General features: G+C 69.9%; 1 protein-coding gene across 1 annotated transcript; it reads left to right on the plus strand.

Annotated features, from left to right (window-relative positions):
• Window positions 1-867: 867 nt before the first annotated feature.
• On the plus strand, window positions 868-11,861 carry SMPD1 (sphingomyelin phosphodiesterase 1). Its single transcript, XM_054016081.1, is given in 7 exon segments — window positions 868-1,103; window positions 2,545-2,802; window positions 2,804-3,315; window positions 5,456-5,627; window positions 10,355-10,431; window positions 11,152-11,297; window positions 11,384-11,861. Coding segments are annotated over 7 exon segments (1,776 nt in total). The 5' UTR covers window positions 868-902; the 3' UTR covers window positions 11,794-11,861.

Raw genomic sequence — 11,861 nt, forward strand, 5'->3', positions numbered from 1 at the left:
TGACACCATAGCCCCCACAATGCCCTGCAGGGGTGGGAGGTGCTGGGTGCGGGACTGGCCGGAGGGCGGGAGTTGCTGCGGGGGCGGGGGGAGGTGCTGGGAGGTGCCGCGGGCTGGGGGGGCAGTGAGCTGTGGGGGCGGGGCGGGAGGTGCTGCGGGGGGGGCAGTGAGCTGTGGGGGCGGGGCGGGAGGTGCTGCGGGGGGGGCAGGGAGCTGTGGGGGCGGGAGTGGGAGGTGCCGCGGGGGGGGGGGGGCAGGGAGCTGTGGGGGCGGGAGTGGGAGGTGCTGCGGGGGGGGGCAGGGAGCTGTGGGGGCGGGAGTGGGAGGTGCCGCGGGGGGGGCAGGGAGCTGTGGGGGAGGTGCCGCGGGGTGGGGGGGCGGGGCGGGAGGTGCTGCGGGGGGGGGGGGCAGGGAGCTGTGGGGGCGGGAGTGGGAGGTGCCGCGGGGGGGGGCAGGGAGCTGTGGGGGCGGGAGTGGGAGGTGCCGCGGGGGGGGCAGGGAGCTGTGGGGGAGGTGCCGCGGGGTGGGGGGGCGGGGCGGGAGGTGCTGCGGGGGGGGGCAGGGAGCTGTGGGGGCGGGAGTGGGAGGTGCCGCGGGGGGGGGCAGGGAGCTGTGGGGGCGGGAGTGGGAGGTGCCGCGGGGGGGGCAGGGAGCTGTGGGGGCGGGGTGGGGGAGGTGCCGCGGGGTGGGGGGGCGGGGCGGGAGGTGCTGCGGGGGGGGCAGGGAGCTGTGGGGGCGGGGCGGGGGAGGGAGGTGGTGGGAGGTGCTGCGGGGGGGGGCAGGGAGCTGTGGGGGCGGGGCGGGAGGTACCGCGGGGTGGGGGGGCAGGGAGCTGTGGGGGCGGGGCCGGGCCGGGCCGGGCGCTTCCTGGGCGGGCGCTACGGGCTCCTGCCGGACTCGCCATGGACGGGGCCCGGCTGCTGCTGGCGCTGGCCTGGCTGGTGCCGCTGGCCCGGCTCGGCTCGGCCCGGCTCGGCGCGGGGGGCCCGGGCCCGGCCCCGCTGGGGGAGCAGCTGGCGGCCGCGGGGGCGCGGTTCGGCTGGAGGAACCTGAGCTGCTCCGCCTGCCGCGTCCTCTTCTCCGCCATCGACCTGGGCGTGCAGGTAGCGCCCCGGCCCCTCACCGCCGCCTCGGGCCGCCCGGCCCCTCCTGTGCGCCCCCGCGCCTGGGAGCGTCTTCCCCTCCCCCGCCCCCGCCGGACGCCTGGGTTCCTCTTTGCTCTGGGAAGGGAGCGAGGGCTGGGGGGTTAGAGCAGGGGGGCTGGGAGGCAGGACGCCTGGGTTCTTTCCCCGGCTCGCGTGGCTGGGGGTTGGGAGTCAGGACGCCTGGGTTCTCTTCCCGGCTCGTGGGGGGGGGGGGAGGGCGTTAGAACGCCTGGGTTCTCTCCCTGGATTGCGTGGCTGGGGGCTGGGAGCCAGGACGCCTGGGTTCTCTCTCCGGCTCATGGGGGGGGGGGCGTTAGGAGCTAGGACGCCTGGGTTCTCTCCCTGGATCGCGGGGCCGGGGGCTGGGAGCCAGGACGCCTGGGTTCTCTCCCCGGCTCTGGCGCTAGCGTCTGCGCGGTGTGAGGTGCCCGTCTCCACTGGGGCACGAGATACTCACAATCGCCCCCCAGGCTTGGCAGCCTGCTGCATTTGGGCCCTGGGATCAGGCCCCCCTGCCCGTCTCACTGGCCCCCGCCAGCCCCCCAGCGTCTGCCGGGAACGGGCTGCTGCACAGGACAGGGCCGGGCACCCCGGGGCCCGTGGGTCTGTGGCTGAGCCATGAACTGAACCCAGCGGTCTCCCCCCCCCCCCCCCCCCCACAGCTGCCCCCCTGGAGCTGAGGCTGGCAGGCTGGTGGGAGAGCAGGGCAGAGTTAAGGGTGTCTACCTGCCTGGTCCCCCACAGCAGGGTTGTATCCCAGCACACCGGCCCTGGCACGGGGGGGCCGGCGTGGCTCTCACGGGTCCTGGATCCTGCCCCAGCAGCAGAGAAATTCTGGGCCCAGCTGCCAGGACAGTTGCCCAGAGCCCCTCGTGCCCTGAGTGTATCGACCCCCATCCTGCAGCTGCCAGACCCCTGAGCCCCTCGGGGGGTTCCCTGCCCCCCCACAGCTGGTCCAGCCCCAGTGCGGTGTCTGCGGGGTGGGGCAGGACCCTTGGCTTGCCCCCCCCCCCCCGCGCCTGCGGGTGGCTGGCCCCATTGGTGCTGGGCTGACCCCTGTGGTCCTTGTCGAGGGCAGAGCCTGACCTGCTCAGCCCCACCCACTCCTGTGCCCCCCGCTCTCAGCACAGCCCCAGGGCTGATGTCTGGGGTGCCTTGAGCAGAGATGCCAGGGCTGCGGGCGCGTCCGGCGAGGAGCCAGCCCCTGGGTCGGTGTATGGGGGCGGGACTGGGTCACAGCGCCTGGGCTGCGGGCAGAGTCCAATTGCAGAGCGAGCCTAGTGGGGGATAAAGGAGGCTTGGCATGAGCCCCCTCCCTCCCCCCGGCTTGGCACAAGCGCCCCCCAGCCCGGCGCTGCCCCCCCCCCGGTGCTGCCCCTGACGCCGTGGCATGTTGCAGATGCAGACGAACGAGGCGCGCATCGAGCGCCTGGCGGTGAGCGTGTGCACGGAGCTGAGGCTGGCGCGGCGGGAGATCTGCCAGGACGCCGTCCGGCTCTTCGAGAAGGACGTGGTGTCGGCCTGGGTGCGCTCGGTGCTGCGCCCGGCCGAGATCTGCGGGCTGCTGGTGGGCGCCCGCTGTGGGCACTGGGACATCCTCTCCGACTGGAACGTGACGCTGCCCAGCACGCCCAAGCCGCCGGTCGTGCCGCCTGCGCCCCCCCCCGCCCGGCGCCCCCACCGCCCGCCTGCTCTTCCTCACCGACCTGCACTGGGACCAGGCCTACACGCCGGGCAGCGACCCGGCCTGCAAGGACCCGCTGTGCTGCCGGGGGGGGCAGGTGCAGGGCCCCTCCCACGCGGGCGCCGGCTACTGGGGCGAGTACAGCAAGTGCGACCTACCACTGCACACCATTGAGAACCTGCTGCAGCACCTGGCGCGCGGCCCCCCCTTCCAGCTGGCCTACTGGACGGGCGACCTGCCCGCCCACGACGTCTGGCAACAGAGCCGCGCCGACCAGCTCCGGACCCTGCGCACCCTCAGCACCCTGCTGCGCAAGTACCTGGCGCCCCTGCCCGTCTACCCCGCCGTGGGCAACCACGAGGCCTCGCCGGTCAATGGCTTCCCCCCGCCCTACGTCCACGGCAACCAGTCCTCGGCCTGGCTCTACGGCGCCATGGCCGAGGCCTGGGAGGGCTGGCTGCCCCCCGAGGCGCTGGAGACCCTCAGGTGGGGCTGGGGCACGGGGTGGGTGAGCTGGGGTGTGGGGCAATGGAGGGCATGGAGAGGCAGGGACCTGGCTAGGGTAGGAGAGGTGGGGGGCTGACAGCACTGGTCTGGGGGGCTTGGTGAGGCGGTGGGGGGGCTGGTGAGGGAAGGGGGCCAGGCAGGCAGGGCCCTGGGGGTGGGGGGGGGGGCTGGCACCCAGGCGGGCAGGGCCCTGGGGCTGGGGGAGGCGGTGGGGGGCTGGCATCCAGGCGGGCAGGGCCCTGGAGATGGGGAGGGGCTGTTCCCAGAGGTGGGGGACTGGGGGAGGCTGGTACCCAGGTGGGCAGGGCCCCGGGGGCTGGGGGAGGCGGTGGGGGGCTGGCATCCAGGCGGGCAGGGCCCTGGAGATGGGGAGGGGCTGTTCCCAGAGGTGGGGGACTGGGGGAGGCTGGCCCCCAGGTGGGCAGGGCCCTGGAGGCTGGGGGGGGCTGGCGAGGAAGGGGGTAGGCGGGCAGGAGGAGGCTGTGGGGGGCTGCTGAGGGAAGGGGCGGGAGGAGGCTGTGGGGGGCTAACTGGCGAGGGAAGGGGGCAGGAGGAGGCTGTGAGGGGCTGCCGACTGAAGGGGGGGGAGGAGACGGGGACTGCCGACCGAAGGGGGGGGCGGGGGCTGGCGAGGGAAGGGGGCAGGGGGGCAGGAGGAGGCTGTGGGGGGCTGGCTGGCGGGGGAAGGAGGCAAGGGGGCAGGAGGAGGCTGTGGGGGGCTGGCTGGCGGGGGAAGGGGGCAGGAGGAGGTGGGCGCTGGCAAGGGAGGGAAGGGGGCAGGAGGCTGTGGGGGACTGGCTGGCGAGGGAAGGGGGCAGGGGGGCAGGAGGAGGCTGTGGGGGGCTGGCTGGTGGGGGAAGGGGGCTGGCGGGGGAAGGGGGCAGGAGGCTGTGGGGGGCTGGCTGGCGGGGGAAGGGGCAGGGGGCAGGAGGAGGCTGTGGGGGGCTGGCTGGCGGGGAAGAGGGCAGGGGGGCAGGAGGAGGCTGTGGGGGGCTGGCTGGTGGGGGAAGGGGGCTGGCGAGGGAAGGGGCGGGGGCAGGAGGAGGCTGTGGGGGGCTGGCTGGCGGGGGAAGGGTGCAGGAGGAGGTGGGCATTGGCGAGGGAGGGGAGGGGGCAGGAGGCTGGGGGACTGGCTGGCTGGTGGGGGAAGGGGGCAGGAGGCTGTGGGGGGCTGGCTGGCGGGGGAAGGGGCAGGGGGCAGGAGGAGGCTGTGGGGGGCTGGCTGGCGGGGAAGAGGGCAGGGGGGCAGGAGGAGGCTGTGGGGGGCTGGCTGGTGGGGGAAGGGGGCTGGCGAGGGAAGGGGCGGGGGCAGGAGGAGGCTGTGGGGGGCTGGCTGGCGGGGGAAGGGTGCAGGAGGAGGTGGGCATTGGCGAGGGAGGGGAGGGGGCAGGAGGCTGGGGGACTGGCTGGCTGGTGGGGGAAGGGGGCAGGAGGCTGTGGGGGTCTGGCTGGCGGGGGAAGGGGCAGGGGGGCAGGAGGAGGCTGTGGGGGGCTGGTGAGGGAGGGAAGGGGGCAGGAGGCTGTGGGGGACTGGCTGGCGAGGGAAGGGGGAGGGGGGCAGGAGGAGGCTGTGGGGGGCTGGCGAGGGAGGGAAGGGGGCAGGAGGCTGTGGGGGACTGGCTGGCGAGGGAAGGGGGAGGGGGCAGGAGGAGGTGGGCGCTGGCGAGGGAGGGGAGGGGGCAGGAGGCTGTGGGGGGCTGGCTGGCGAGGGAAGGAGCAGGGGGCAGGAGGAGGCTGTGGGGGGCTGGCTGGTGGGGGAAGGGGGCAGGAGGCTGTGGGGGACTGGCTGGCGAGGGAAGGAGCAGGGGGCAGGAGGAGGCTGTGGGGGGCTGGCTGGTGGGGGAAGGGGGCAGGAGGCTGTGGGGGACTGGCTGGCGAGGGAAGGGGGAGGGGGGCAGGAGGAGGCTGTGGGGGGCTGGCGAGGGAGGGAAGGGGGCAGGAGGCTGTGGGGGACTGGCTGGCAAGGGAAGGGGGAGGGGGCAGGAGGAGGTGGGCGCTGGCGAGGGAGGGGAGGGGGCAGGAGGCTGTGGGGGGCTGGCTGGCGGGGGAAGGGGGCAGGAGGAGTTGGGGGGCAGGCCCCCCGCCCAGGATCTCATGGTTCCCCCCCCCCCCCCCCCAGGCTCGGCGGGTTCTACACCCTGCGGCTCCGGCCCGGCCTGCGGCTCGTTTCCCTCAACATGAACTTCTGCTCCGAGGCCAATTTCTGGCTCCTGATCAACGCCACCGACCCGGCCGGGCAGCTGCAGTGGCTGGTGGGCGTCCTGCAGGCGGCCGAGGGGCAGCAGGAGAAGGTGAGGGGCTGGGCCCGGGGCTGCCCCCTTTCTGCCCCACGGCTGGGGCAGGTGATGGGGGGCCACTCCCCCCCCAGTGCTGCCAGAGTCACTGCCGGGCCCCCCTCCCTCAGCCCACACACACCCCCTCCCGGAGGGGCCAACCGGGGCTGGGGTCCGGCAGGGCCCTTTGCTGTTCGGCACCAGCTGCCCCCCTGTTGCGGAGTATTGGGGGACTCAGGGCCCTGCACCCCCGGCTTCCTGCGATTCACCATGACTCTCAGCCAGCCAGTAAAGCAGAAGGTTTATTTGGATGACAGGAATACAGTCCAAGACAGGTCTTGCAGGCACAGACAACAGGGCCCCCCTCAGTTAGGTCCAGCTTGGGGTCCCAGGGCATGCCAGCCCCGCTCCCCTTTGGGGGGTCAGAGCCATCTCTGCCTCCCAGCCATCTCTCCAGCCTCCCTCCAGCCTGCTTCCAGCCCTCTCCCTTCCGCCCTCCCCTTTCAGCGACCCCTCCCACAGCCTTTGTTCAGTTTCCCGGGCTAAGGAGTCGCCTCGCCTTCAACCCCTTCCTGGGTTCTCATGTTACACACTCAGGTATGCGCCCTCGGGCGCCCTCGGGCAGATCCCATTCTGCAATGCAGACTATCCCAGCACACTCCCCTGTCAGCATTCACAGACCACCGTGAGAACAGGCCCAGTTCGTCACATCTCTCCCCCCTTCGAGACCGAACTGAGCAGGGTCACTTTAGCCAGTGACCCGGGGAAGTTCGAACCTACCCCCGTTCCCATGGATGCCCCCGCATCCCTCCCATTCCTTGGTGAGAATTACACCAGGCCCCTCCAGTTTCACGCTCCCCCTTAGGTTGGGGTTGCTTGATGGCACTCGCAGTTCGCATGTGGGAAGGTTTATGCGGCCTGCGCCCTTTTCCCACCCCCATACCTCTGGGGCTCCAACTGGGCTGTGGTCTTCTCCCAGTGCTCCAGTCTGGAGGTCTGTGCTTTGGGCTCTCTTGGTTTAGAGCCGCCCTTTTTACCTTGGCCACCCTCCGAAAAGGCTCCTCTATGCTGGGCAGGGGTCCTAAAGCTGTTTTCCCCTTGTCCCAGGCCTTCCTCCCCCTCTGACAGGGGTCACAGGATCCGCAGTACTGTCGGACAGTAACAAAGACCCCAGGCCAGTAAAAGCTCCGTAGCAGCCTCTGCTGGGTACGCCAGGGTCCCTGGTGCCCTGAGAGGGGAATGTCATGGGCCCGGCACAGCAGCTGGCGGCGATACTTCTGGGGTACCACCAGCTGCCTCCTGATCCCCCCTGACTCCATTTTCCCTGGGGGAGCCCATTCTCGGTACAGGAACCCCTTCTCCCACAGGAACCTTTTCCGGCCACCTCGTCCCATGGTCTGTACCGCATTGAGGTCGGCCAGGTCCCTTATCTTCCGCAAGGAGGGATCTCTCTGCAACTCGGCCTGGAACTCAGCAGCTGGGACGGGGATGGCCACCTGCTCTTTCTCGCCCGCTGGGTCCGAAGCTGCAGCCTCCCTGAGCCGTGTCCCTGGGCGTTCCCTCCCCACCAGGTTAGAGTCCCGCGCCTCAGGCAAGGCACCCCCCCCAAGGCCAGGGCGCAGTGCCCCTCGCCGGCTCTGACCGCGGGTCACAACTAAGGCGGTCTGGGGGCTGCTGGGCCAGTCCTCTAGGTCCCCCCCCATCAACACCTCAGTGGGCAAATGGTGGTGCACTCCCACGTCCTTGGGGCCCTCCTTGGCCCCCCATTTCAGGTGTACCCTCGCTATGGGAACCTTGAATGGGGTCCCGCCCACCCCAGTCAGGGTCAGGAAGGTGTTGGGCACCACCCGATCTGGGGCCAACACCTCGGGCCGGGCCAGTGTCACCTCTGCGCCCGTGTCCCAGTAACCATAAACTTCCTTCCCATCCACCTCCAGGGGAACAAGGCACTCGCTCCGCAGGGACAGCCCCGCGCCAACCCTGTAAACGGGGAACTTTGAATCCGGAGCATCTGGCCCCCCAGAGAAGCTGGCCTGGGGCTCTCCTCCCTCCTTAGCAGGTGGTACTCTGCCAGCCCCCCTTCCCTGGGAATGCTGCCTCTCGCCGGGCTGGGCCTCTACCCAGTCAACCCTCTGTGGGTTCGGCCTGCTCAGTCTGTCCCTGAGCCTGGGGCACTGGGCCCGTATGTGGCCCTTTTGGCCACAGTGGTAGCAGCCCATGTCCCATGGGTCCCCTTGAGTGGGTCGGATGGTCCTGATGCCGGATGTTCCCCTCTGATGGGGTTTTTCTGTATTTTCCCACGGGGAGGTCCCATGGTGACTCTCTCTCTGCGTTGTGGTGGGATTGCTCCTTTGGGACTCCTCCCTGCCACCCCCTGACCGGCTCTTTACAAACTCATCAGCCAGCTGCCCGGCGTGTCGCGGGTTCTCTGGCTTTCTGTCCACCAACCACAGCCTCAGGTCGGATGGGCACCGCTCATACAGTTGCTCCAGTACCAGCAGTTTAATCAGGTCCTCCTTCGTCTGGGCCCCACCAGCCCACTTGCTGGCGTATCTTTCCATGCGGGCGGCTAGTTGCAGATATGAGATCTCAGGGGTTTTATCTTGACTCCGGAACCTTTCCCGGTACATCTCAGGAGTCAGCCCAAACTCTCGTAGCAGGGCCTTTTTGAATAGTTCGTAGTCCCCTTTCTCTGCCTCTCCCAGTTGGCGGTACAATGCCACGGATTTGGGGTCCAGTAAGGGGGTAAGGACCCGGAGTCTGTCCGCGGGATCCACCCGGTGCAGCTCGCAGGCCGTCTCAAAGGCCTCCAGGAAGTCATCCATGTCCTCCCCCTCCTTGTATGGGGCCATGATGCACTTATCAAAGCTCCGTGCAGTCCTGGGTCCCCCCTCACTCACCGCAGCCGGGGGTTCGCTGCCCTTCAATCTCGCCAGTTCCAGGTCATGCTGACGCTGTCTCTCATTCTCCTGTCTCTGTCTCTCATTCTCCTCCCGTTCCTGCTGACGCTGTCTCTCTTCACGCTGATGCTGTCTCTCTTTCTCCTCCCGTTCACGCTGATGCTGTCTCTCTTTCTCCTCCCGTTCATGCTGTCTCTGTCTCTCTTTCTCCTCCCGTTCATGCTGTCTCTGTTGTTCACGATCCTCCAGCTCTCTCAGTTTTAGCTCTTTCTCCCATTCCAGCCAATTCCGCTCCCCGGATGCCGAACGTCGCCGGGAGGATCCTCTGCTGGCCGGCGAGCTTCGCCGGGGGGACCCCCTGCTGGCCGGGGGGGCCACGGCGCCTTCGGTATTTGCTGGGCTCCTCCCCACCCTTCCCCTAGGCATAGGAAGGAGGGGTCTCGGGAAGCCCTCAGCAGCCGGCTGACCACTCCCAGCTGGGACAGACACTGGTGCCTGTGCTGCATTTGCCAGGCTGCTTCCCTGAGACACAGGGATCAGTTCATTCGCGCGATCTTCTGCCTCCAGCTGGGCAATGAGCTGTTCTTTGGTGAGCCTCCCAATGCGCAGCCGCCTCTGCTTGCACAGCTCCACCAGGTCGCTCTTAAGCCGCTTGGCATACATCTTCCTGCTGGCCACTCACCGGCCTGTGTGCTGACAGCTCCCCACAGTTCCCAGGGGGCCCCCTAGTGTGCCAGCCCTTCTCGAGGTCACCGCCTCTCTGCCAGGGTCGAGCTGCAGACTCCTCCGCCCCTGGGACCACTCGCTGCGATCCCCTCGGGGGACCCTGTTACTGCAAAAGTCCTTCTCGCTGGTCACACACTCCCAGGGGTAATAACCGTCTCTCTCTCACTCTTCAGCGCGCCTGGTCCCCGTCAATCCCCCTTCGTTTTACTGCTCCCCAGTCACTTACTGCAGGAAGCGCCGTCCACGGGGTACAGTAGATCCCACCTCTGCCACCAGTTGTTGCGGAGTATTGGGGGACTCAGGGCCCTGCACCCCTGGCTTCCTGCGATTCACCATGACTCTCAGCCAGCCAGTAAAGCAGAAGGTTTATTTGGATGACAGGAATACAGTCCAAGACAGGTCTTGCAGGCACAGACAACAGGGCCCCCCTCAGTTAGGTCCAGCTTGGGGTCCCAGGGCATGCCAGCCCACCCCCCTTTGGGGGGTCAGAGCCATCTCTGCCTCCCAGCCATCTCTCCAGCCTCCTTCTAGCCTGCTTCCAGCACTCTCCCTTTTGCGACCCCTCCCACAGCCTTTGTTCAGTTTCCCGGGCTAAGGAGTCACCTCACCTTCAACCCCTTCCTGGGTTCTCATGTTACACACTCAGGTATGCGCCCTCGGGCGCCCTCGGGCAGATCCCATCCTGCAATGCAGACTATCCCAGCACACTCCCCTGTCAGCATTCACAGACCACCGTGAGAACAGGCCCAGTTCGTCACACCCCCCATGGGGTGGGGGTCACTGTTCCCCGGGGGTGGGGAGGCACTGTGGAGGGGTCCCTGTCTGTGCTCCCGGGACTGGGGGGGTTTCTGGGGGGTCCCTGTTCCAAGGGGGGCACTGTTGGGGGGTCCCTGTTCCAGGGGGGTGCTGTGGGGGGGTCCCTGTCTGTGCTCCCGGGGGTGGAGGGGGGTTCCTGTTCCGGGGGGGTCCCTGTCTGTGCTCCCGGGGGTGGAGGGGGGTTCCTGTTCCAGGGGGCACTGTGGGGGGTCCCTGTCTGCTCCCGAGGGTGGAGGGCGTCCCTGTTCCAAGGGGGGGGGTCCCTGTCTGCGCCGTTCCCGCTCACGCTCGCTGCCGCCCCAGGTGCACATCATTGGGCACATCCCCCCCGCCCACTGCCTGAGGAGCTGGAGCTGGAACTATTACCGCATTGTCAACAGGTGAGCCCCGCCCCCGCCCGGACGCCTGGGTTCATGCATGCCCCCCTCCAGGGCTCAGAACCTCCTGACCAGCCCCTCCCAGAGCCCCCTGGCTGCCCCGTCACAGAGCCACCGGACCAGCCCCATGTCCCATGGCATGGGCCAGACCTGGGGTCCCATCTCCTGGGCCAGCCATGCGGCCTCTGGCCCCAGCCGCCTGGGTCCCCTCCCGAGCTCTGCCCAGCGCATCCAGCTGAGAGACCCTAGGGAGCCGTGTCCCCTCCCGGAGCCGCAGGGACCCCCAGCAGCGGGTTTACCAGTCGCCTGGCCCCCAGCCACGCTGCCTCGGCTCCGTCTCTGCCCGCGTGCCCCAGGGCGACGTCGCTCGTAACCCTCCCAATCCAACCCCAACCCCGCCGGGGCCTTCGCTCTGCTCCCTGGGGACGTCTCCAGACCCTTCCCCTGCCCGGGGGCCTGGCCGCCCCCACAGGGACTGTGGCTCCGAGGGCAGGGTGGGTGCCCGCAGCTCCAGTGCCAGCCAAGGGTGCTGGGCTCGGGCTTAGGTGCTGGGAGGTGCTGGCGGCCCAGGGTTGGGGTGCATAGATCTCCTGGAGCCGCTGGACACAGCAGGGCTGGGCTCAGCCCCCCACGGGCACGGCGGGGCCAGTTCCTGCCCGTGCCAGCTGCGGGGCCCCGCGGTGAGCCGCCCGGCCCCCTGACGCCCGTCTCCGCCCACGGCAGGTTCGAGGGCACCATCGCTGCGCAGTTCTTCGGGCACACGCACGTGGACGAGTTCGAGATGTTCTATGACGAGGAGACGCTCTCGCGCCCCGTCTCCGTGGCTTTCGTGGCCCCCAGCGTCACCACCTACATCAACCTCAACCCCGGTGAGTCCAGCCCCGGCGCTGCGGACGGCCCCAGCCAGGCCCCCGCTGTGCCGCAGGGGGTGACGCTCTGCTCCCCTCCCCCCCAGGCTATCGCGTCTACCAGCTGGACGGCGACTACCCCGGCAGCTCCCACATGGTCCTGGATCACGAGACCTTCATCCTGAACCTGACGGAGGCCAACGCGCCGGGGGCCGAGCCGCGCTGGCAGCGCCTGTACCGGGCCCGCCAGGCCTACGGGCTGCCCAGCGTCTTCCCGTCCGACTGGGACGGGCTCCTGCGGCGCTTCCAGGCTGAGGAGCGGCTCTTCCAGCACTTCTGGTTCCTCTTCCACAAGGGCCACCCGCCCCGGGAGCCCTGCCGCGAGGCCTGCAAGGCGGCTCTGCTCTGCGCCCTGCGCTCCGGCCGCTCCGCCGACCCCAGCCTCTGCCGCGCTCTGCGCCCCCGCCTGCCCTTCGCCCACATCCAGGCCCTATGGCGCCAGCGGCGGCTGTGCTGAGCCGGGACTCGGGCGGGCGGGGGCTGAGCCAGGCTGGGGGGGGTGAGCTGGGCTGTGGGGGGGCTGGG

The sequence above is a fragment of the Malaclemys terrapin genome, chromosome 1 (assembly GCF_027887155.1).
Source record: "Malaclemys terrapin pileata isolate rMalTer1 chromosome 1, rMalTer1.hap1, whole genome shotgun sequence".
Classification (NCBI taxonomy): domain Eukaryota; kingdom Metazoa; phylum Chordata; order Testudines; family Emydidae; genus Malaclemys; species Malaclemys terrapin.